Raw genomic sequence first — 25,422 nt, 5'->3', positions numbered from 1 at the left:
CAACTCCACATGTTGTTATGTACAGGAGGGCTTGCTGTTGCTGTTTTTCCAGAAGTCAAGGAAACAATAAATTGCTCTGGTGGCTACAACTCCCCTAAAATTTGCTCCACCCTCACATTCTCTACCTGTCCACATGCCCCTGGCATACAATGCCTGAGCAGAAAAGAGGTGCCTTTTTTTGGGAAGGGACAGGCTCCTACAGACGACAAGTTCTATCAGGACAGATCCTACAGCACAGCATCTGGCCATCAGCAACTCCTCCTCCAGCAGCAGAAAATTCTGGTGCCAAACCACTTGCTGACAGTGCTTCCAGTGATTTCAGCATTTTCTCTAAGTACCTCCACCATGAAAGTCTGGGCAAGGCACAGATGGGAATATCTAAGGCACCACAATGCAATGGTTGAACAGCAATTATGCTTTACCAACAATGACTATCATCAGCTGAAGGCCCATGTGAGAAACTGGTTTTGGAGTTGTGGGCTAGAGATGAAGGGACATGCTAGCTAACATTACCCAGAATCAGCTGAGGCCCCATCCAAAGAAAAGCACTTGAAGGATGCCCTCTTCATCAAAGCAGGCAGGTCTTTAGATGAAGAAGCAATCCATCTAACTCCAAATGGAGCCAAAGTTATTCACAACTGATCTGAGGGGAAAGTACTGGTGGCATGGTGAGAAATCTGTACATGAAAAAGGAAGTGGACACACAGCCACAGATGTAATAAGAAAACAAACCCTGAAGAGATATTCTGTAAAGCTTCCATTTTAATTCCTCTGCTTCTACAACATATCTTACACTGGAACCCTTCTGAAATCAATACTTACCAGGTTAATGGTTTCCATCATAGGAGATGACTTGACAACACTAAGTCTGGCACTATCCATTGCAGTCTAAAAACAAACAAACAAACAAACAAACAAAAAACAACAGGGAAAAACATCAAACAAATCCAAGTGTAAACACAACATGAAAACAGTAGAAAGGACAGCAACATCAACTTTAACTCTCTACCTTACACTAAAACCTATTTCAGATGCATTGAGAAAGCAATTATGCCTACAGACTAGGAATGTTTCCCTTTCAGAGGCAGACTGATGTTCTAGAGGGGAGAGAGAGGAAGAGAAAACAAACGTGGGGGAAAGAGATAAAATCTTACATTAAACTGTTCATATTGTTCACTCCCTTTTCATTTGGAAAGGGATAATCTAATTGAATCACAATGAAATTAGTAAATTTGTTTCTAATCAATGAGTTTCAATCACTTTCTCAAAAAGACTGATTTCTTAATATGGTTCTCTGACAACAATTAAAGAACACAGTGCTGACAACATCCACCTCCAGCCCACAGTGCTACACAGCATGCCTTCCAATTGAAGTTATATGACGTCCTGAAGTTAATCTCTTAGAAAAACAGCAGCGACATTTAAAAACAGATTACTAAAATTGCTTTTCACTTTTGGAAACATACAGGAAAGAATAAAAATAATCCCAATCCCATGGTTTAAGGAATAAAAATAATCCCAATCCTTAAAAAAACCTCCACATTAGTACAGCCATATTCCACGACCAAACTTTTTAAAAAGCTGTTTCTCTTTGCTTTTTGAACACCTCTCTATCAAATCTGCTTTTTTCTGTTCAATGAATGAAGATTAAATCTTTATCATCTTTGCTCTGTTGATACTTCTGTTGTTATAGCTGCACTTACTTTCTCTTGATCTGTTGCAGAAAGACTCAAATAATTGAGTATTTGAGGCTCCAGCACACTCAAGGATTCCAGCAGGGCTGGGATAAGTTTTGGTGCATGAGGTTTCAGCATAGATCCAGCACTTTTACTGATCTTCACAAGAGTGTTAATGCTGGAAAAAGATTAAAGGAGAGGTCAACAGAGAGACACACAAAATGATCTGAAAAGCCTCTCTGATCTACTGTAATCCAGATTTACTGATTTAAATATTCCTTCAAACAAAACCATGTGTAATTTTTGCTTAAACAAAATTATTCCCTAGCCCTGAACTTCTAAGGGATGTTATGTATATTTTGGCCAGAATTGTTTACTTTGGCCCTGGAATCACAAAGAGAATGGGCAAAGAGGCAGTACTGCAGAGATATAAGGAAGAAATAACACAACCCCATGTTTAAGCACTGTGCAAAGTCACCCTGAGACATTCATTGTCTCTGACCAAGAAAAGACAAGTTACAATAATCTATTCAAACCTTACTAGTCAGTTTCAGACTGATCACATCTTTCAGGCTGCATTTTGACAAAGCGGTTTTTAATCTTCAAAAGGAACAAAAAAACTTCAAGAAATATTCTTTTGTTAGAAGCCTTCTAGCTTTCCTAAGAATTGTTTTTGTGAAGACCAGCTACCTACCCTTCAACTCTGAATTTTCCAGTTTTTCTGACCCTCAGTCAAAGGAAAGAATAAACAAGGTTATAAACTGACAAGCACATAACGTCCCTACACATCAAGGAACACAGACACAAAATGTATTTGAACAGTGTGACCAAATGCAGTCACATGTGGGATGTAAACTGTCAATATTCACAAGAACTTGTGAAATCAGACTTGGCTGTTTGAAGAACCATGGGACTTTTTGTTTGCAACCAGAACAAATATGCCAGTCCCAAAGGACAGCCTTAGCATGGCACACTGCTTCTGAATCAGCCTGCCATATGTACAGGGAGAAAATTCAGTTCCCGCTGGGAACTGAATCTGGGCATTTGCAGAGAGGCCACATACTCCAAAAAGACAGGCAGAGTTCGCATGGTTGCTGTTTAAAGTCTGTGAAAAAGGAACTCAGCAGGAAAGCTCTTTCGGGGTGCAACTTTTCACTTCAAACACAAAAAACATTCTGCAACTCAGGTGAATAAGCTTGGTGTCTTTGGTCAAGACCCGACCCCAGGAACTATCATAGTGCAAAACTAACCTGAGAGATCGGACTTCAGCAACTGTGCTTACTATTCCTTTGTCTAGGAGGCAAGGGAGCAACACAGCTATTGTCTTCTGACCTGCTGCTCCTTTAGAGGGGTCACACATTTTCACACAGACCTGGAGACAGGTGAGAATCAGTGCTGCAAACATGTACAAACCTCCCCCCCATAGATTATATTAAAGCACCTTCTCCTTCAGACAGAAGAAGCCAACAACAACTAAACAAACTGCTCAGGGCCAAGCCCAGGCTCTGTTACACCTTCATCTTCTCTGCACAAGGTTAAGTTAACTACAATCCACTTCCAGAAAAGGCAAATTCAGAGCCTAGCAGGTCTTGACCTGAATCTGGATGAACAGATAAATCAAACAGCCTCTCAGTTGAAGGACAGCCTATCTCAGCCACAGGGACTCAACCATTCCACACAGCAGAGCAGCAAGTCACATATAAAACCAGATTCTGCAATCACAACCTTTCACAACAACATTCTGGAACCAGATCCTTACTTGCAGCATTAAAATGCCATGCACTATGAAGACTGTGATTTCAAACACAGCACTTTAGATCCGCTGCCACCCATATGACTTTTTCAGAGGATCCCCAAACAAAATATCAAATGTATACTACACCCAAAAACCCCTGTCATTAACAGCATCACAGAGAAGTCCGTACACAGTTACTGTTTATAAGAGTGACATACCACCAGTCTTGGTCAACTAGATCAGTCAGTCTTGCTAAACTAAGTTTACTTAAATTCCACCCCCAAGTAAGGAAAAAACAGCATCGGAGGAAAAAACCCACAGTTTATTATATCCTTCCTTTGCTAGTATAGACCTTAACATGGCATTACCCTCAAGCAGCAGGACTTCACTTGCATCAATAAAAGTACAGGGGAGTGGCGGTGCTTATTATGATTGTTCTCCAGGGCTGTCTTTCACAACTGGATCTTACACATGAAATCCTCTGAGTAAATATAGTCTATGGTCACCCCTGAGATCAAAACCATACATGCCTTGTCTACATGTGCACATGACAAAATTGTAGAGTTTTACCTTGCTTAAAGTTTTTAGAGCTAGTTCTGCCGCCTTTCGCACAGTCTCCTAAAAAAAGGAAGTCACCAATTACTTCTGTTATTTTTATTATTCTAGAATGATTAATATTAATTGATAAGCATTAACACTAGAACAGACAAGGCTATCTTCATGGCAAATACTTAATAGAAAGTAGCAATATCTTTAGAAGAAAGTATTAGAACATTGTTCAAAGAAATTCTGGCTTTGGTCCATCTGAGTATCTGGTACAATCAATATACTGACAGAGCTGAAACTCAGAAACACCCAAAGACTCCGACATCACATATACAAGTTCAGCACACCATGTATCACAATGTATCAGTTCAGCACACTAGAAGTCCAAAATGTATGTTTTTATATTCAAAAGTTAAGCAACTACTCAGAAATTCTTTTATATCAAGGAAAAATCTGGAATAATCTAGAATAAGCACAGCCAGAACGAAAACAAACACTTCAAACATAAAGAGAATTTCCAACGTGGCAATGAAATTTTACTTCAAGGAGCATGAATTTCTAGTCTGCTTAATACTCAAAACTCCCACTGGCTTCAAGCTCACTTGTCAGAGAATCTCTCTTTAAACACCTCAGAGCTTGATCACTGTACTGTTTGTTGAAGATTCTTATTCAGTTCTCAGTCCCATTACCTTAATGTCATCTTGCACTCTGAACAGGACTTCCCAGATCTCTGGAAGCTTGTCTATGACGTCATCCAAAGGTCTTCCTCTTAATAAGTCATTTAGCGCCAGACAACTGCAAACAGGAAATTTTGTTTCTTTCACACAGTGTTCTTACTTGATATAGATGTTTATATTCAGATATCTTTATAAATATAAATAAATAGTTTGGAAAAAATGAGAACTGTTTCACACTCCTTACTTTTGCCAAATACTAAATCTACTCTGTCACAAGAATGTCTTCTTTGGCAGAAAAAAAAATGCTCAGTCATTCAGGTAAAACCTGAAACATTTGACAAGAGGTGAAAAAAGCTGCAGTGGTGAAAACTGCTACTGCAAACATTCCAGTGACAAAACTGTTTTAGTCTTCTCTTCTTTAAGCATACAATAAGAAGAAACCAAAATGTATTGAGTATGGAACTGAAATTAAAATGGAGGTTTTCAGTACAGCATAGCTACAAACCATTAAAAACCAAAAGCAGTTTATTAAAAACGGCATCCTGCTGACAAGTACATAACTTCAGATTAACAAGGTTTTCCAAGAGAAACCATTATTTCAGATTAAAGGATAGGCAAGAACTAGTAAGCAGAAAACTCATTCTTCAGAAGATGTTGTTGAGTGAAGCAACAAGCACTAAAAAATTTCAGCAAATAGCTTCAAGTTTGTATCATATTTGGAAGGGCAGGCTTGGAAGTATGAGTACAAGGCCTGGGCTGTTATCTTGATGAAAGGACATGTCCTCTTTTCCTCCTCAACCCCTTCAGGTTAACAAGTTTATGGTGAAAAGAGTCAAAAGAGTTGAGTTCAAAGACAAATCTAATACTTTTCCTAACAATACCTGGATTCTCTGATCCTCCAAAGACTGCTGGTTAGGTTACTGATCAAATCCTCAAGAATTTCCTTCATGTACTTATCAACCTATAATGAAAAAAGGAAAAATCATGAAACAAGCACAGCTAGCACAGCTATGCATCCTTCCCCAGTACTCTGTAAAAAAAGAGTCCTCTTGGACAATACAACCTGCTTTCAGACACATCAGATGAACTAATGCTTGCCAATGCTGTGCAAGCTTTCTCCAATTGTGCTTTAGACATGCCCTTCTCTGCACTGCTCGAGTGCTAAACATTGTGAAAGATTCAACAAGAAAAGTTCCCTATGACCTTTATCAGCTGAACTGTTAAAATGCAACACCACACATGTATTTACTCAAGAAGCAGTTGTGCTTTAGTGAGGGATCAGAGTGCATGACTTCACATTGAGATCAGCTTTCCTAGAAGAAAAAAATGCAAACCCAATTCCAAGCCTTGCAGAACCAGAGCAAGAGCATCTTACGAAAATCACTTATTCCTGAAATACACCTGGGAGGAGTGCTCCTCAAAAAGATAGAATAGCCTCCAACCATGAGCTTCCTCCCAGTTAAAAATTGAGGAACTATATTTAGATGCCCTTTCTTTAGGAAGCCATCTTAGGCCATAAGGATTCCTGAAAAACTTATCATAAGCAATATCAAAGCACTATCAAAGTGGACAGACGCCATTTTAACTAAATAATAAATTTTAATGCTGGCTGCACAAACAAGGTCAGCAAAATCCTTCCGCATATGAGAGAGAGTGCAAAACCTCTGTGAAAGCTCCAAGCTGGTCCATGGATTTAAACACCTCCTTTTCAGTGCAGTATCTCACCCCTTTCTGCACTGCCCCTCCTTTCACAAAATGCATCTGTCCCATGAGGATCTCCAATACACTGCTGGCTGGCAGCAAAGCCCCTAGCTGCACTTTGCTGGTCACTCACCATGGACTTGTCAGTGACCAGCGCATTCCAAATGCTGGTCATTGCCTGCCGAATGCCCAGGTTGGGGTCAAACTGGTAACGGTAGAGCCGGGGAAGAAGCTGGGGCAAAAACGGAGCCAGCTGCTCTCCAGCCTTGGCAGCTATTACATTGAAACCAAAAGCTGCTCCCTGAAATAACAACAAAATAGTATTTGTTGAAACATTGATCACTCACACAGTTATTGCTCATGGGCACCACACAGTCAGGGACAAAGCTGACTGACATGGTTCAGATTTAGAACAGATCAAAAGGTCCAGAATAGTACCAGAATTAGTCAATCCTCACTGCTACAGTAACAAAGTAATCTCACACTCAGCAGACAACAAACTACTTCAAAACTTTCTTCCAGCCTTAAATTCAAGATATTGATTGATCTCATTTGCAGAAATACTACTGGTGAATTAAAACTATGCAGATTTAAACATGTTTTTCAGAAGAAGATTCTTTCTTGGTTAAACTGGTGAGGATGTGCAACTGCTTCCTTACAATCCTGCTGATTTAGAAAAGTTGGAATAACTCAGGAACTGAAAAACTAAAAAGAAAATAACTTCACCTTATTTCTAAAGCCTGGAACTTCTGGGGATTATAATTTTGCATCTGTCCATATCTACTTTAAACTTCAGCACTCTTCTATGACCTTTTCTTTCTCTAACACTCAGTTCTACTGTCACTTCTAATGCAGTGGAACTGATGCTTGCCTGTGAGGTCCCACAAGATTTGGCAGAATAGCTCAAGAAGAAATTACTCAATGAAGGCAGTGCAGTGACTGCCTCTAATGACTGCCTGTTTTCAGACTTGTAGTGTCAAATGCTGCCACTCAAAATCCCACACAAGGGACTTCAAAGGACAGGATGTGTTGTTTGGGTAATCTAGAAAACAGCAATAAAGACACATTTTCAGTTAGGACCACTGCCATGAAAAGCAAGAATATGCAGAAAGTGTAAGGAAAAGCAAGGCCTCCAAGGCCCTGAACAGCATGCTCTGTTTAGCTCTTTTGGGGGGTTTAGAGCAGGGATTTCCAGATGTCCCCTTCAACTTAAAAAGATTTTGCAAATTCTTCAAATGCCAAAGCTCAACCCACACCTTCTGAGTGGATTTTTTTGACTCATCTAGACTGGAGAAATTCCACAAGGGTTGGGAACCTAACCATGTTCCTGTGCTTTTGAAGTCACAGTGCTGAGGGAGGTCTTGAGAGGTGCTGCTGAATTGTCAAACTCTGGATGAGAGTTAAAGCTGGGACTTGTTTTTTGCACTAAGTGGTGTTGTCAGGGACTTTAAACAAGTTCTTCCATGTTTCTGTGAAGCCAGTGAAGAGTCCCCAAATAAAAACTCTGAATAGTACACCTAAATCTTCAAGCTTATGATACTCCTTCTTTCACCTGGAAGTGGATCCAACAGTATTTTGGCTTTGCTAAAACTCCCAGCTGCTTTAAAATATCAAAACTTGAGTTAAAAAGGGATACTTTTGACAACAAAGCTTTCTAGCAACTTATTGATTACTTTTTACTCTGCCTCCTTAAATAACAAAGATCACTTTCCTTGGCATCCAAAATTTCATCCTGTTTTCAAAACATTATCACTGTTTGAACACATTAAGGATTGTCCTCTATGCACACTCAAAAAAAAAAAAAAAAAAAAAAAAAAAGGATGTAAGATAATTCAGAGGGGGACGTAGGATTATATGAATACTCTGACACCAAAGTTTTAAGAATTTCAAATAATCTTAAATTTTTTTTCTCAGCCTGCTCAATTTGCCTTGGACTGATACCAAAGCATCAACACATGCAGTTATTCATAAAACATATAACCAGAAATAGAGAAATGGATTGTTGTTTCCAGAGTTCAGAGTGGGAATGGAATTTGTATGAAAGCAGAGCATTACCTTCCGAGAATTCCACATGGCATGATGGTTGGCCAGATTCATGAATTTGTACACTAGATCTGGCTGATTGAGGTCACTAGCCAATGAACAAAGCTCCTTGTAGGTAGAAAGACCTTGGCTTTGAAAAGCAGAAGGGAAATCAGTGTTACTATTTTTATTTAGAAAAATGCTACAACACCTAAAGCTATATTCAATTCACTTTGTAAAGCAGGCAGAGAAAGGTGAGTAGAGAACCTGTATTACACAGAAATAATTACAGTAACTTAGAGAACAAGAAGGGAAAAAATGTCAGGAAGCAGATTTTTTAGGGAATTCTGTCAAAGACTGTGTCTCTGTCAGAGACTATAAGTAAACTTACCCATCTGGGGTTTTACTCAGACCTCCCTGAAATACCACGGTTTCTCCAGTCATCTCATGTTTGGCTCTGATAGAAAAGAAGGCCAGTATCAGCATTAGCAAACTCTAGTTGAATACACTGCACACTACAGAACAGGTAATTTTGCTCTATTAACTCAGGAACTTCACATTTTTTTCAGTTCCAATCCCACAAAAAGCATACAGGTGGGCAAAGCTACACACACTGCAAGGAATGTCATTAACCTGTAACACATGTAATGTTAAGGAGACATTACAACAAGTGAGAGTTTTGCTGTGCAAAGGTAGAAAGTCAAAACTTGGATGTCATCAAAAATGATGATATTTTAGCTCTCTCCAGACATGAGCCATATAATGGACAGCAAATCTGTACTTACAAATGAAATAATATAATTTCCATTAATCTTATTTCTTCCTGCTTACCACCAATGAATCCCTAATCCAAGCCTAGGTTCTTATGATTCAGTGGTCAAACCTACACCAGGTTAGACAGAAGTCCATTAAAGAGCATTTCAAATACTGACCAACAGATCTTGAGCCATGAGTCTTTTAAGACCAGCATTTTTCATGCTAAAGCTGACAAGCAACCATTAACAGCACTTCCTTAGCAAAAGGTGTGTTTCAGCACAAGCAAGTCACCACTTCCGCAACATTTACAATGTGCAGAGTTGCTGCAAGTGATCATTGCTCTCTACAATTACACAATGCAGCAAGTAGTAAATCTAAGCAAATCCAAGCAAATCCCAACCCATTTGAACCGCTTCAGTCAGAACTGACATATTATTTTGAAGCTTTGCTGAATGGAACAAAACCAGAACAACTTCAGTCACAAAATACTCTAAGCTGATTTAAGAAATGTTCAGTTTGACTCCCTGTGAATGGATATTGTCTTGCCCTTGATTCCAAAACATCTCTTTCCCCACAAAAAAGAAGCACATTTTTATTCCCACCAGACACATAAGTCAGAGTCCTCTCTCACTGTGTTCCAAGATCACTGTACCTTTTCCCAGTCATAAGGGTATCAACGAGCGTAGTGACTAGCTCTTGCTGATCCTGCTCACTTCCTAGTTCATATATCAGCCCAAGACCTTTTGAAGCAACATCTTGACTAAGCTCTGCAAGAGATTTTACAAAGCAAAATTCAAGATAAGCATGTAACTAAGCAGTACACAAATTCCAAAAGTAAGGTTCAACCAGAATCAGAACATAGCAAACATGCCTCTGTTTCACTTCAGAGCTCTCCATTTCAGTGCATATCTAGTCTGTTATGACACAAACTTTGCATTCTGGAGCTGCAAATTGTTCTGAAGGCATAAACCCCTTCAAAATAGGCGACATCTTCACAACACTGTTGTTACTGCAAGTTTTGAAAACGCAGAAAGAGTTCCAAGCGCCATAGGTATTCTAACATGGTAGTGGCACCTGAAATCAACTGTGGTAATACTCTCTTCAGCTTCAGCAAGCTTCGCACAGGCTGCTGGATGCCACTCTTTCCACTAGCTGCCATGGGTAGAGCTGTAAACTGAAATGTGCTAGCCTGAATAGGTCTCAGAGTTTCTGTTCATGCAGAACTCTGTGATATACATCCTGCTGCCCAATACAGAGCTGAAGTAACACCATTTCTGTTACTACAGTCTGAAGGGGCAAATGCAGTGTGCTTCTTAGCCAAACGCACAAAAAAGTTGTACTTCTTATCTCTGCACATGATGCCTAGAAAAGAAGTAATTCCTACTAACACAAGAAATGGGAAGTTTCTACAGTCATCAATGCTGACTGACAGAGTATGGTTGACTTTATGCCTGTTGAAAGATTCCCTCCAGTCTGCTGAACACCAATGAAAAAACACAACTTTTAAGATGCAGCAGTACTTACCATCACTATCTGACAGAATTGAAACAAATGCACTTTGAATATCCTTGAGATGAGACTGTAAGATGAGAAAAGAGGACATTATTTTGGATCCTTTGTTTGTTCTCCAGGCAAGTTTCTAACAGAGCCTACTGTATCAATGGAGTTGCCCATTTGAGCTACACTTATGACAAGAACAACCCTTGTTTAATACAAGGCAGCAATGCATCATAAATCTGGATTGCAGCCAGATGGGACTTTCTCCATCCCCAAACCGGTGATTTTTGCCACCTCCCTACAAGGTGCAGTGTTTAGATGAGTGCAATACAGGGCAATGTTTTATATAAAAAAATTTACATTTGCAAAGCAGCTTGTCCCAAAGCTCTTTACCAATACCTGTAGAGGACAAAATGCTTGCTTGATCCCATCACAGTCCATAGTACCTCTATGCAGATAAAGGACATTTTGGTCGGGAATGTTTTATTTTGTACTTGTATAGGACTTTTCACATTTTCTCATTATGGACAGCACTTTAAATACAAGGTTCATAAAGCGTACCAAAAATACACAGTACATGAAGCACATTGTAACTGCTCTTAGGTACCAAAGATAAATACCATGTAACACGTAAGTTCTGTTCTCCTTCTTCTTCCCCTCCTAGACCTCTCAAATATTTTTCAAATATAAATCCTAAACACTATACAGATACAAAACTCTTCTTCCCAAGGGAGCATGTAGTGCTACTTCATCTTACAACAGCTATTTACATTGAGATTATTCTGACTTGGATGCAAGTCAGATGTTTACAAAGGTGACAAGCACCCTTGTTCATCTGCCAGATTGTCTGTTCCTCTAGAAACAAAAGATAAGCGAGAAAATAGAAGTGAAGAGGAAGGAAGGGACAGAAACAAGATAAGAAGCAAAAACAGGTAAAAGGAGCCAGAGCTAGGAAAAGGCATATTTCTTACCTTAATTGCTTTGTGGGTGCTCAGCTTTTTCACCAGTGACAGAAGCCAGATGCAAGCTGCCTGTCTAACATGTGGGTTGGGACTGATGATGTGCTTGTTCAAAATAAGGTCTAGGACCCAGGGCACCACATCATTCACTTTCAAATCTATATTAAAAAAAGTAAAGGTGGAGGGGAGGAGCTCTGAGAACTGTCCACACCCATTTTGATGGAAATAATGAAAAACCTAATGAACTCAAGAGTACTCATGTGACACCTTAATCTCTGCTTATTTAGGAACTCACTGGAGTCACTGGGAAAGTGTCGTGGTTTGAAAGGAAATGAAGTTTTTTGTGATGGTGTGGGCAAGCCAATCAGTGTTCAGATTTAATATTGGCACCTGGTTTGTCCACTGAGGGCAGGATACGCCTCTGAGAACACAGGGGTTAAAAGTTGTGAACTCCCAGGGGAACTTCCTCTTGGAGTCCCGCTTGGGAGTGAGCAGACCCTCAACCCTCCCTGCCCAGATCTGGCTGGGCAGGGGGAGAGGGGAGCCATGTGGCCGGAGGGAGGTAGGCCAGGCCTGGGCCCAAGGGTGGAGGAGAACATTGCAAGGGCTTCGGGCAGCCATCCTCCATTCCGCCCCCCTCACCCCGCGAGGGAGAGAGAGACAGAGCCGGTGCCTGTGATAGTGGCCCAGCGTGAAGGAGAAGGGGGGGGTGCCCAGCAGGGCAGCCAGGTGTGGGAGTTGACGAAGTAAACCGGCAGAGAGCTCGGGACTTTTAACCCCTCTGAGGAAGATGAGAACCTTGCAAAAGCTGATTCCTCCTGAAGTTGATGAGATTGAGAAGCTGTTGAGATTGAGAAGATGTTGAGAAAATTCTAGGTGGGAGGAGATGATGGAGTGGCTTTGGGCTGGACTTTTCTTGTGTAGCCACAGCAGAACCACTGGTGTTTCTGTGCCACAGAGACTGCATTCTAGGGGGAGGCGATGGCTCAGAGCCAGGAGAGTGCAGTGATGTAGAGGAGTGAACAGAGACGACGGGTGAGGGGGGTGGTGGTGGTGCCCTCCGTCTCAAAGAAGAGAAGAAGAAGAAGAAGATGATCTCTGTTCAAGAGACCCCTCGGCCCCAGGGGGTGAAATTTGGGGGGGACAGGTGTCCCAAAAGGAGAAGGACTGTGCTCCCTTTGGAACTGGTCAAAGTATCCTTAAAATGAAAAACCCTAGAAGCAGCTCTGATCCATGTGCAGTGGTGAGAGCACTGGACATGGAAGTCATGTGGCGCAAGAGGGACTCCTCTCTCCTCGAGAGACTGAGAATCGATTGTTTGAAGGGTGGCAATGAAATTGGAAATTTGGTGGGGGGAGGAGGAAGAATTTTGGAAGGTTTTCATCTTATGTTCTATTGTGTTTTGTGTGTCTTCCTTTGTAGTTGTAGGTTAATAAATGTTTTTTTCCTTTTAACCTTAAGTTGGAGCCTGCTTTGCTCTGTCTCTGATCATATCTCACAGTAGGTGCCAGGGAAGTAGGTGTTCTCGTGGGGGCACTGGCATTGTGCCAGGCTTAAACCATGACAGAAAGTAATAATAGTAGAATAAATAACAGAAATACAGAATCCTCCTAACTCTTCATGAACATGTTTTAGAGCCTGTGGCCAAGAAGAGGCCCAAGACCATTCACACTGCCTAAGACTCAGGGCAAAACTTATTTTTTGTTAAGACTCACAATTTCTGGAGCAATGGCAAGGTTTAATTTTTACCACATGCTCAGCTTTCTGTACACTGCACATTTAAGACCACTCTCACAAAATTAAAACACATGTTTGCAGGTCTAATTTGCAGAGATTAATATTGACAGTTGCCTGATTTGAAGCTAGCCTTTTGTCACACTTTTATTTCAATGGGTACATAATCTTAGTCCTTTAATAGAATTTCTGCATTTACTGCACGTAAATTTCACTTAATTGTATTACTTGAACTTATTGGAAAGTTACTTGTAATTTGATTTTATAACCCTATTTTCCTGTTCAGGGTTCACAATGGTATTTTAAGTGATTTGTGTATTAAAAACCCAAAACTAACTCAACATGACAAACAAACAAAAAAAAAACAAACAACAAAAAAAAAAAAAACAACAAAAAAAAACCAAAACAAGAATAAAAAAAAAAACAAAACCAAAACCAAAAAAAAAAAAAAAAAACCCAAACAAATACAGAGTCAAGTGGCAATGAATTACATAAGGAGCTATTTAAACAGCCCATGAATAAAGTCTTCTGCCTCTGAGCAGACAGACATGAAGAGGTAAAACAACCTGTATATAACCACAAACACAAAACCTCTCTTGCATATTCTGTAATAAACCAAACACCCCAGAAATGAAGCTTGGAGCTAAGCGCTAGCCCAGACATTTCCCAACCCAGCCCCTGCATTAGGAAGACCTACCTGAAGGAGGGATATATTCCTCCTCTGTGACTGTCCATGCATCCCGCGCAGCCACTGAGCTGGTTCCAACAGCAGCACTGGTAATAGCTTCACCAACAGTGAACTGCAGCTCTATCTGTTTGGCCTGAAAAACACATCAGAGCATCACTGACAGTACTAACGAAGCATGCACCAAAACTTCTGGCACTTAATCCATAAAACCACAGTCTCTTTCCCAGTCCCAATGTTCAGCACCAATTTACAGTAAGATCACTCTTCTGGTGAGCTTCTGAGACTTTGTGCACCTCAGACCCACTGAAGTTGATGGAAAATGAGGCAATGCCAAATTGTCTGAAATGAATGATAAAAGCTAAAATTTCCACATTTTTTAAAGCACATCTTTGACAAAGTATTTACTAGTCTCTGCAGAAGCTAAACTTGGTGAAAAGAAATAATTCAATAGAATGAAAATAAAATAAAGCTAGAGTGATGCTGATAGTGATTAGTGAAAATTACTATGGCTTTACTATAATAGGGAGTATTGAAAGAGTCTCCTGTAATTCCATCCAGAAGCTGATGTCTTAAAATATGCAGAAACATTTTTTTCACATTAAAATAATTCAGATGGTACTTGTTTTGCTTCACTGTTCTCCTTACACTATTCTCTGAGCCTTCAGGAACAAGATATGCCACTTTATTGTCAGTACTTATGATGAATTTTATGTTGTAAGAACTGGTTTCCATAACTGCCGAGTACCTTCAAGATAGTTTTCCTTATGCTCTAGAAGCACAAAATGCTCAGGGTTCCTGGAGAATTAAGCTTAGCTTCCTGCAATCTAAGACAAATAGGTTTTTTTCAAGTACACCTTTTATAAAGGAAGTGGTAATGTCCCCATGCAGTTACAGGAGAAAAACATGGCACTCAAAAACATCTTTTGTTCTTTGGGTACACAGTATTCTCAGTATTTTTAGTATTTTAAGTATAGTGATAGGACAGGTGGTTGAAGGCTTCAAACTGAGAGTAGGCTTAGATGAACTATTAGGAAGAAATTCTTTACTGTGAAGGTGGTGAGGCACTGTAAGACGTCACTCACAGATGCCCCAACCCTGGCAGTGCTCAAGGTCAGGTTAGATTGGGCTTTGAGCAACTTGGTCTAGTGTGAAGTGTCCCTGCCCTATCAACAGTTGAGGGACTGGAACTAGATCACCTTTAAGGTCCCTTCCAACCCAAACTATTCTATAATTCTATGGTTTTTGCATGTTTGATCACATTAGAATTGGAGCACTCAGCAAAGCATGTCTGTCTGATACTCAACAGCCACTTCTACAATGCAAAATCCTATGTCAGTATCAGCAAGGAAGAAAGGCAAAACAAGCTGTAAATGAAAGGCACTAAAAAAGATTTTTCACTTTATTTTGTTATCTAGCATATTGAAATATGTATAGAAGCTCTGAAGTACTGTGAAAAAATGCAGTGTGTTTCAATAATGAATTTAGATGGACAAGAGATACATATATTTCTATAAACTTCTAATTCAAGTGAGTTGTATTAGCTAATGCAGCTCAGAGGTATTCATATTACCTACTTTCAGGGTACTTTTGAAGGCCAAAGTAAAGGCCAAAGGCATCAATAATATAAGCTTTGGAGATTTTATACATACAGTGTACAAAAAAATAAAAAAATCTATAAGCCTCTTGAAGAGGAACAAGTATTTGCTCAGACTGAGGCAGAGACGTGGACTAGCAAGTTTTTAAACTGGGGCATAAAACCTTTTACCAGCCCCAAGTCTATCTCTGCTCTCTATTTCAAGGCAGTTTTAAAAAACCCAGAGGCACTATCACAGAAAGTCAACTCCCTTTGTAAATGTGGCTCTAGACTACATAAAAAGCACCTGAAGAGAAATACTCACTGTAGCATAAAGGATAATACACTGATAGTGTCTCACCTCCACAGAATCCATTAAACCCTGCAGCAATAGCTTCTGGTGGGGAAAATCTTCATCTCCCACTGGGAAGTAACCTAATGTTTGTATTGCTCGTTCCTTCATCTTAAATACAAACAAAAAATAACACCGTCATATAACCTTCCTGTAAGTCCATGAGATGCACCTTAAACCCACTATTTCTCACTGAAAAGTGAAGTTTGCTGAAGTTTCACTCAAGGTATCAGATGTACATGCAAAAGGCTTATTAGATCAATCAGTGCACCCCTTTTCCAAAGTAGATCAGAACAAATGTCCTGTTACCTTTGAGGATTATGTAAAAGAAGATATTCCCATTTTTCTTGAATTAAAATGAAGACCATTCATATTTTTATCTCTTAAGCCCCTAGTTATGACTATAGAAAGCACAAGTGATCAGTGCTAGACAATATTAGAAATACCTAGACCCTAGCCAACTCACTAAAGCCAACAAAAAGCCTAATTCCTTTAAAAAACAAGGCTGAGTTTGGCATGTAACACATATACCTAGTGAGCATTCAAGAAATGAACAGGAATCACAAGAACACTACAAAAATCTTGCCTTATTTGTTTCCTTGCTGGAAGGAATTCGGGCCAGTAAGTTTTCAACAAGCTGCAGCTTTGTAAATCCTGTTCCTTCGTTGGGGATTGGCAAGGGGCCATTCCTGCCAATCTCCCCAAGAGCCATACAAGCACCCACCACAAGGAAGGGAGAGGTACTGTCCAAAAAAGAACCTACACGGAAAAGCAAACCAGGATGACTCAGATTTTGTATTATTTATTTAGCAGTGGACAGGCACTTGTATTATACCCATGCAAGAAGCAAAGCATTAATCTCCTCTACAGCTGGTAGGAAGCATTATGTTAGAAAAAAAAAATAGGAGTGAAAGGAGACATTGAGAGGAATCTAGGCAATAATATCACTCCTGATTGTGCTGTGCTGACTTGCAAGTTACAAAGTCTACCAAGATTTTGCTGAAATGTCTATACATCTAATCAGATTTTATTCTTACAGACTGTCAATTCTATCACAAAAATTGAACTCAACATTACTCTGAGTATGGGCTAAGCATCTCAGAAAAATCCTCAGCCTAGGATGGACTAAAAAAACCCAACTGTTACATGCAGCAAAGTCTTAGGCAGGAAGTTACCTATTGTCTCTGTTGTCGACTTTATAAGTTGTTCTTGTTCCGGCATGACTGAAGTGTTTGGCTGTTCTATGTCATGTAGCTCCATTGTTCTGCTTTTCCTTTTGGCCAAGTACCTTCCTACTGTAAATCCCAAAGCCAACAAGGATCCATGTTGGACCTCCGGGCTCTACAGACAACACCAACAGTGCAAAAAAATCTCATTTTCAAAGTAAGTAACATTTTGCACAAAGCAGTGATTTAAAAACACATATGGACAAGCTAGATCAGAAGGCACCCTGAAGAATGCAGAGCTCTAACACAATAAAACAACGGAGTTTAATATTGTTAGAGCTCTCTGATGAATGGAGCTCTTTACGATTCATTAACAAAACTTAAAAGAGATCTTGGAGGACAGATTAGAAATTTATCACCAGCACTCACATTCTTAAAGCTACCCTTTGGTAGCTAGACTTAAAAAACCCCCCCAAACTACACTGTTTCTACTTAAAAACCAGACATATTCAGACCAAGGGGACAAAATGTAGTCTTGGGTAAAAAGCAGTACTGGGTAATTGCTCTACATCTGCGTGGCTCAGAAGGAGCTCAGACCTGGCCTAAGCTGAAGGCAATGCCTCTACAGCTTGGCAGGCTACAAATCGTGAAATCTAATCCACACAATTAAATGTCGAGAACACCAGTTTCTCCAATGCTGATTTGGTGCTGGAGCTATTTAATTACCATTTTTATTCCTATAAGTGAATTCTAGCAGAAAAATTTTGTGGAGAAAAAAGGCTAAAAGACTCAAATGCTACCTAATTGGAAAACAAAACAAAACAAAACAAAACAAAACAAAAAAAAAAAAAAAACCCAAAAAAAAAAATCAAAAACAAACAAAAAAAACCCACCAACAAACAACCCCCCCCAAAAAACCAAAACAAACAAACAAACAAACAAAAAAAACCAAAAACAAAACAAAAAAAAAAAAAAAAAAACAAAAACCACACACAAAAAAACCAAAAAAAACAAAGGGAGGGGTGCAGGAGCTTAAGGTCGATTTAATTCACACCTCTTGTTTCTTAACACTACAGATGTTGCACCAGGGCAATTGTGCTGCCACAATGGGTCCTCAACCTAGCCTGGCCACCAGGAACTGTTCCTTGAGGTGGTGTCACTGCAGCAAAGCCAGCAGAAGATGGATGCTTCCCCCATCTCCACTTTAGTTATCCATTCACACTGCAGTCCTTACTGTGACACAAGGATCACCACCACCCCTAGGTTACAAATTCAAGTGGTTTTGTACAGTAGCAGAAAGTCAGAGCTCTACCTGACTCAGACTCACAAAGGCATGGGAACACCCTGCTTTTTTTTTTCTTTCATGGTTCACATGGGTGAGTGGGGCTGAAAGCAGTGGGGGGTTGGGACCCATCTATACTGACTTTGTGACTGCAGGAGCTGTGCCTTCACAAAACTGAGCAATGACATGGCTTTGGGTCCCATTCAGAGCTTTCAGAGCCTCAAAATAAATCATGTTTGTTAACTACAACATAAAGCAACCAGCACTTCTTGTCAGCCTGTCACCTGCAATGTAAGATGGTGGCCCTTTAAGTTCATTAGAGAGACTGATACAAAACCATTTTGGGGAAACAGAACCTGGAAATACTACTGCTTTCCCTTCCACGCAGGATTCAAGACACACCAAACAAGACCAATTTGTTTCCAGGACTCCTTTTCCATGCTTGCAGTGGCAAAATGGAGAAATAAGGATAAGGGGGGGCAAAAGGAGCTGCTGGAGAAGGGAAGGCAGGCACACCCAGCATGTAAAGACACAGCTGTGGAGGCCTGCTGAGCAATCCATGTGAGGCAAGAGGGAAGAAGGCACAGCCCTAACACAGCACAAGATCCTGAGGTGGTGAGGACCCAGTAGAAGACTATGGCTCAGGAGGGGAAGGGCTGAACATTTAACAAGTTAAAAATTTTCTTGATTCTGTAAGTGCTCAGGTTTAAGGAACAGGTAAACAGTTAGAGGTAGGTAGTGTGATCCATTACCACTCAATGGGAAGTGGCTCCATGTGGCTATTTAGCTGGATAAAACTGGTTAACTACACGATGGCACTTTGCTTGGGATGTGCCTCCATGAAAACCTACTGACCTTAACAGCTTCAGGGATTAATTTATTTAAAGATCTGTTGCACTCACCTACAACAAAAATCCCTTCTCACCATCCAACTGGAAACCAGTTAGTTAATTTTACACCCAGATTAAGGTTAATACTCCTGGACACATGGTGAGATTCAAATATCCTATCAGTTACATGACATGAGAAAAAAAAAGAAGCAGATAAAGAAAGATAGTTACATGGCTGTCTTTTGTCATCTTGATTAGCTGCTCCAAGGATGCCTTAAGCTCATCTCCAGACATGGTAGACAGCACTACAGAATAAAACAGAGCTGCAAGCTCACGCATTTCCTCTTTGTTAGTGTTCATCAAGTTCTGTGGGAGTTTAAAAAAAAACAAGCCATAAAATATGAAAGCAGCTTCTTACCCAGTCTGTTCATAAAGAGCTTCAATATACAAAGACAATTGTCATGGAGACACAAACAGTTCTTAATTCAGAAAGCGCACTTTAAACCGACAGCATTATCATTTAATAAGAAACACAGCCCTCAATTCAACAAAGCATTCATTACACACTGAGCACTTTGGTGAGAGAAGACCACTAGCCATAAGAGGGACACCCAACCAGTTCTGTGTCAAAACCATGCACATCAAATTCTTGGCTGAATTTTGTCTTCAGCTAAGAGCTTCCAGGTTTTGCATTCATACAGTGCTAAAAAAGCCACACCCTAAGCCACTACACTTTCCCTGAGCTGCTGGAGGTTTCCATACCCTTCTTATTAATCAAAGGGAATTTAAAAATCTCAAGAGGGTTAACAAGTCAAATACAACCAGAAAAAGGTATCCAGGAAATCACAGTTCCCAAAGCAAAACTACCCAATTTTAGATCTTGTATTGTCCAAATAAGTTATTAAAATTTGAATTTTGGAAGCTTTGGGTAATTTGTTAAGACATAATCTTACCTCTACTAGCAATTTGATGTATAATGCAACACACTCCCATGAAAAATGCATACCCAAATCTTTGAGTGCCTTGGGCTACCACACAGAAACCAAAATGAGCCACGCAAACAAACTAGAAATGATCTGTCAGGGTCATTAAATGTAATGTTAACTTCATCACAGAAACAGATCATATTTGTGACTTCTAACAAACCCCTCAATCTGTTTGTTTCACTTGACAAGGCAAAAACACATGAAATATAATTTACAACACTATTTCTGAAATTCAGCACTATCAATAACTACCCCTAGAAGCTTAATTCTGCAAATGGACACTAGGCCAAGGACAAAGAAAAGTTTTCTAAAATGATGAGCAATGGGCAATGTTTTTAAGTATTCTCTTGTGCGGCTCATACCTGCACGTAAATCAGAAGTGATAACCTGCATACAGCACAACGCAGCACAGATATCGTCAGGAGAAACTACGAGAACACAGTGTAATGTTCTTTAATACTTGAATAAGTATTTGTTTCTGCCAGACTACCCCAGTGAAAGCAACGGCAACCTGTAAGACCTTCAAAAATCCTAGATGTTTGAGGCTAATAATGAAAAAGCAGAGAGCTACCTGAGGAAAGAATCTAGGGAACACAGATTTCCCTTTGGCTTATTCCCAAGCAGAGTTCAGGGTATGGGGTTTCTTTTGTCTGGGGTTAATAAATAGAAAAAAAATCTCCACAGGAAGGTCCCTAAAAAAAACTATAGATGTAACTAATCGCATATTCTAAGAAGTCATTCGCATCTTCCCAGTGAAAACATTCACTCTGTCAAATATGCGCTGAATGTTGTCTTCAGCTTTCCTCTGCAGAGAAAAAAAATGGATGACTATACCTAGGATAGCTGTCAGACTACCTAGAACATGTAAGTGAATGAACAAAAACAGTAATACAGAAGAACCAAAAAATAATTTTCCCCATCCTGGCACATACAACATTTCATGAGGTGTTGACTATGAGCAGAAATACCAGATTTCAAATCAAGTGCATATTTGGAAATATTCTGTTTCACCATGGGAAATGTGCCAGATTTTGCTAACACCAAATTCCATCCATCCCCCAGAAAAACACCAGAAAAAGGGGTTTTCACAATACCTTAATCCAATCCATTTTGTCTACAAATCTGGTGGCTAGTTTTTCTGGATACACTGAAACAACTTCTAGAAGACAATACATGACTGGCAAACCTAAACAATAATTAAAGAATGAGGTTATTAAATAGCTCCAGTATTTACAACAACATAACATTCAGTGCTAAAAAGCGTTAAAGAAGTATGAGGCATTTCAGGCATTTATTTATAAATCACTAGGAATAACACACAATACAGAATAATAAGGTATAATATTTCTCAGACATATTAGGATTCTAATAAAAGCAAACACTCTAGTAGCAATTAGTTCAAAATGCATTCAAATTTTAGATGACACTTGTGGTAGATAGACTATTATCAGAGTGAGGAAGACACAGCATTAATTGGTGAAGAAGCTGTTATATACAATGGCTTCACAATTTTACACTATTATGTCAACTGATGCTGCAATTTTACAGCTATGCTTTCTCCCACCTACAAAGTCGCACAGAAGAAAACAAGTTTAAACTAAATAGTATATAGTGTGTGTTTCAACTCTATGATCACTGAAGCCAAGTTCAAAAAACAACGCAACTCATTTCTAGTAAGAGAAGACACTTATTTCTTCAGGGTACTGATGCACATAGTTTCTTACCTCCAACACCAGCTAAGAGCTGCTGAAGAAGGCCAATATATATATGTACAGGGTTGGATTCTGCACTTTTTGAAGAGGAGGAGGAGGAAGAGAAAGGTAAGTGGTTGCCAGACATGAGGTTTCTTATGTAACGTCCAATGGCTGGAGCATGATCTTGCATATCTGCCAAGCTCTGTGAGGTTGGCACCACACCAGCACTGTGAGCAAGACACATCCGCAGATACAGAACTATCTAAGTAGAGAAGAAGAAAACACAGGATCCTGAATGCATAAGCACTTGAAAAACCATGCAAGAAACAAAAGAGCAGAGAATATGCTGTATTCAATGTAACCAAAATGGAATAGTTTTTTCTTTTATCAAATATAGACAGAAAAGTTAGCATAGAGACAGGAACAAATATAAAGTGTAACAAACCTTAGAATCACTTGCCTGACAACCCTACACCACTTCCTAAAGATTAAATCATATGCAGACTTTTGGTTTATCACCAGCTGATGTAACTCCTTGTAGGAAGTTCAGCCTGTACCCTATACCAATTTGGCAAGTGTACAAATGCAACATGACACATGGCTAATAGAAATCTCACTTCCCATTTCATTTTGTTTCTACAGATCACTGAAGCCTGGGATTTTGTCACAAAAAAAGCCCCAAGGAGCATAATGGGACCTGCACAGGACTGCCTGTCTTTATCTAATGCTCTAGAGATGGATTTATCTAATCCGTTAGAGATGTTGCAGAAAGCAGCGGAGCAACCCTCTTCTGAACATTCCTCCCAAATTCCCCATGACAATCTTGTTCAGACTGCTGTTCAAGGACAAAGGATGGACAGTTAATGCCAACATCTGTTTCAAAGAATTTTAGAATGTAGGGTGACTTATGGTACCTGTTAGCTTCTAACACTGTCCTCTAGATAAACAGTGGTACACATATCTGAGGAAGTAAAACCAATTACCTCTCCAAATGTGGCGGGATTAAAAGGTAACACTGCAGTTCCAGTCATATATTTAGCTGGAGTTTTCATTCGGTGAGTGGCCTAAACAACAGAATACATTAAGAGCGGACCATTCAGACCCATAATAACAGAGGTTGGAAAGCTCAGTGAAATTTTGCTGATATGAGTGTGTTAATCCTCCACTTAATAACTGAAAATATGTAACAGCTCTGTAATAAAAAGGGCACAGTATACTTGGTAATAGTCAGTTCAACTACTTTACACCAATTCAGAAAGTGAAAACTCTGAATGCATGAGAGAAAATACAGAGGAGGCTGAAGGAGTACAACATTCTGTCTTCCTTTCAGGAAACAAAGAAGCATTTAAGAATTTAAAAGTGAAGTACCTCACAAACTTCCAAACTCTAAGCCTCCCCCCGACAGGCAGCCAGAAAGCTTTAAAATGGTAGTTCTGCCAGGAGAGGCTGCAGAGCAGCCATGCTTCCCCACTACTGGGAGGTGGGTGCCCTGTGCTGTGCCAGCCAAGTCTGGGGAGCCTCTCGGACTGAGAGAGACTCGGACGTAATCTCTCTACCTGCTATGTGGAAGGCTGCAGCAGCAAGTGAGCAACTTCTTTACATGTAAATGTTAGCTTTCACAAGCAGAAATATGCCAGCAGAAACACATCCAAACAGGAGTTTTTAAGTGACACCCACTGCAAATGTTGCAGAAAAGCATTATGTATGTATTAAACAGACAACATGCACATCAACGTGCATGTCAGTCAGGCAGCCTTGTACCTGAGTAAACACACAAGGCAATTGCAGAAGAAAACTCCCCTTAACACACCATGATCTTTTGCAATGTTAATTTTAATGACATACAGAATTATTAAAGAAAACCTGATTTAGTGAACAGACAGTGACTCCCTTGAGGAATGGCTTCCCACCCATACCCAGCAGACGGGGTTCTACTCTTCCATATGTTTTTTTTTAAAGGAGAGAAGGATCATGCTAAATCATGCAATCATTTTTCATCTCAGCCAATTGTGTCAAGTAATGCATACAGATTTCAGTATGTGAAAAATCACACTTTGAGATAACTAAGCAAATAATTATACCTCTAGGATTTTTTAATACATCTTCCGGACATATAAAGATCTGAAAAGTACTCAAAAAAATTTTAACTCCCCCATGACTGAGGGACTCTTGCTTTTGTCACTAGTGATTAAACTACACTGATCCATAATTATTTAGTAACATTATGAATGCTAAGGAAAACTTTAAAACAAACTACAGGGCAACAGAATTTAGGAGTGTTATCTAAAACTGAATCTTGGTTCCCTAATTTTTTAATATCTACTTAAGTAATCAGCATTCTGGACAAAAAAGCAAGTTTTCTGACAGAACTTCAAATACTTCAGAGTATTAGTAGAGTACAACACCACCAGAGCACATATTTCATAAGAAATCTCTCAGGTGTAAGAGTTCTGCTATCACAGATCTCATGCTAAATCACATGTGCTTCAAAATTATATACTTCTGACATTTTTTAAAAGGTAGGCTATCATAAGAAAAAATATTGCCAGTGTCTCTCCACATCCCCTTTACTGCTTATAAGCCTAGTACAGCTACTATACACAGAAGTGTGTAACACAAACAATATTTTAGCCAAATAAAAAGCAGTCTTCTTGCACCTTCAAGAACTGTGTAAAATATGCTGGATTATAACCCTTGAGGAACTGGATTCCTCATTCCACATATCATCCACACAAACTGCAAGAAAGCAAAACATTTCCTTTATTAAAAGATCTGTCTCGCTACTTAACACTTGGATTTCTTGCAATCACTGCCAGCAGGAAGTGATGACAAGCATTAATCTTGGCAATGAAATACTATGCGTGGTCCTTACTTTGATTTTCACTAATTTTATTCCTTGGGGCAGCTGTAGGAAACAGACACAGGGAAGGCAAGACCAAACTTATCCCATGCCTAAGTATCACATATCTATTTGTCATTTACTGTGACAGAGGCACTGTACCTTGTCTTGAATGTAATGGACCATTTCAGGGAAGGAAGGCATCTGCTTCCCAGAACTCTCCTTTTCATTTTTTCCAGAAAATGTTCTCAGTACCCGCTGGGCTTCTCCATGTACCTCCTCCCGTCTTTCAGAAGAAAAGATGAGAAACAGACATTATTTGCACAGAACAAAAAGCCTTTAATGAGCATTAAGATATGTTGGGAAGCTGGGAGTGAGAGAACAGTTTTAAAATGAGATGTGGGTTTTTGGTTTTTTTTTTTTTGTTTTCTTTTTGTTTGGTTGGTTTTTTTGTCAGCTTTTTTTTAAAGAAAGAGAGAAAAAAAATCTTCCACTACTACTTTTAATATTTGTTTATTTTAGAGACAGGAAAGAAAAAGGGATAGTACTGAGTTCTCTCTGCAAAACTGTCTGGATGAGCTCACTTCTGTTCCTCTTACATCCTTCTAGGGTTCACCATCAATTTCTGGTTCCCACATCCTTGTTTTCCTATCTGCTACTTCTCCCTAAAACTTCCTATAGTCAAGTTTCAGCTGCCACCTACTAGGTT

At 39.6% G+C, this 25,422-nt stretch overlaps 1 protein-coding gene across 6 annotated transcripts in view; it reads right to left on the bottom strand.

Annotated features, from left to right (window-relative positions):
* The window catches only part of ECPAS (Ecm29 proteasome adaptor and scaffold), a 59,982-nt gene that overhangs the window by 11,898 nt on the left and 22,662 nt on the right, over positions 1-25,422 (bottom strand). For 5 of the 6 annotated variants that reach the window (XM_030236669.2, XM_050987142.1, XM_050987143.1 and 2 more), the window contains 21 exons: positions 24,876-24,999; positions 22,858-22,938; positions 21,905-22,136; positions 21,275-21,366; positions 19,426-19,560; positions 17,092-17,257; positions 16,503-16,675; positions 15,926-16,027; positions 14,001-14,124; positions 11,582-11,727; positions 10,638-10,692; positions 9,766-9,880; positions 8,749-8,814; positions 8,391-8,508; positions 6,469-6,636; positions 5,516-5,595; positions 4,647-4,752; positions 3,982-4,029; positions 2,927-3,048; positions 1,704-1,854; positions 823-888 (listed from right to left, as the gene is read on the bottom strand). In XM_030236669.2, the coding sequence (XP_030092529.1) occupies positions 823-888; positions 1,704-1,854; positions 2,927-3,048; positions 3,982-4,029; positions 4,647-4,752; positions 5,516-5,595; positions 6,469-6,636; positions 8,391-8,508; positions 8,749-8,814; positions 9,766-9,880; positions 10,638-10,692; positions 11,582-11,727; positions 14,001-14,124; positions 15,926-16,027; positions 16,503-16,675; positions 17,092-17,257; positions 19,426-19,560; positions 21,275-21,366; positions 21,905-22,136; positions 22,858-22,938; positions 24,876-24,999 (2,470 nt within the window). The remainder of the gene's footprint in view (positions 1-822; positions 889-1,703; positions 1,855-2,926; positions 3,049-3,981; positions 4,030-4,646; positions 4,753-5,515; positions 5,596-6,468; positions 6,637-8,390; positions 8,509-8,748; positions 8,815-9,765; positions 9,881-10,637; positions 10,693-11,581; positions 11,728-14,000; positions 14,125-15,925; positions 16,028-16,502; positions 16,676-17,091; positions 17,258-19,425; positions 19,561-21,274; positions 21,367-21,904; positions 22,137-22,857; positions 22,939-24,875; positions 25,000-25,422) is intronic. The other variant, XM_050987144.1, reaches the window with a different exon arrangement.

Source organism: Serinus canaria, chromosome Z (genome assembly GCF_022539315.1).
Source record: "Serinus canaria isolate serCan28SL12 chromosome Z, serCan2020, whole genome shotgun sequence".
Taxonomy (NCBI): domain Eukaryota; kingdom Metazoa; phylum Chordata; class Aves; order Passeriformes; family Fringillidae; genus Serinus; species Serinus canaria.
The sequence above is the reverse complement of the archived record's forward strand: the minus strand, read 5'-3'. Positions and strand labels throughout refer to the sequence as shown.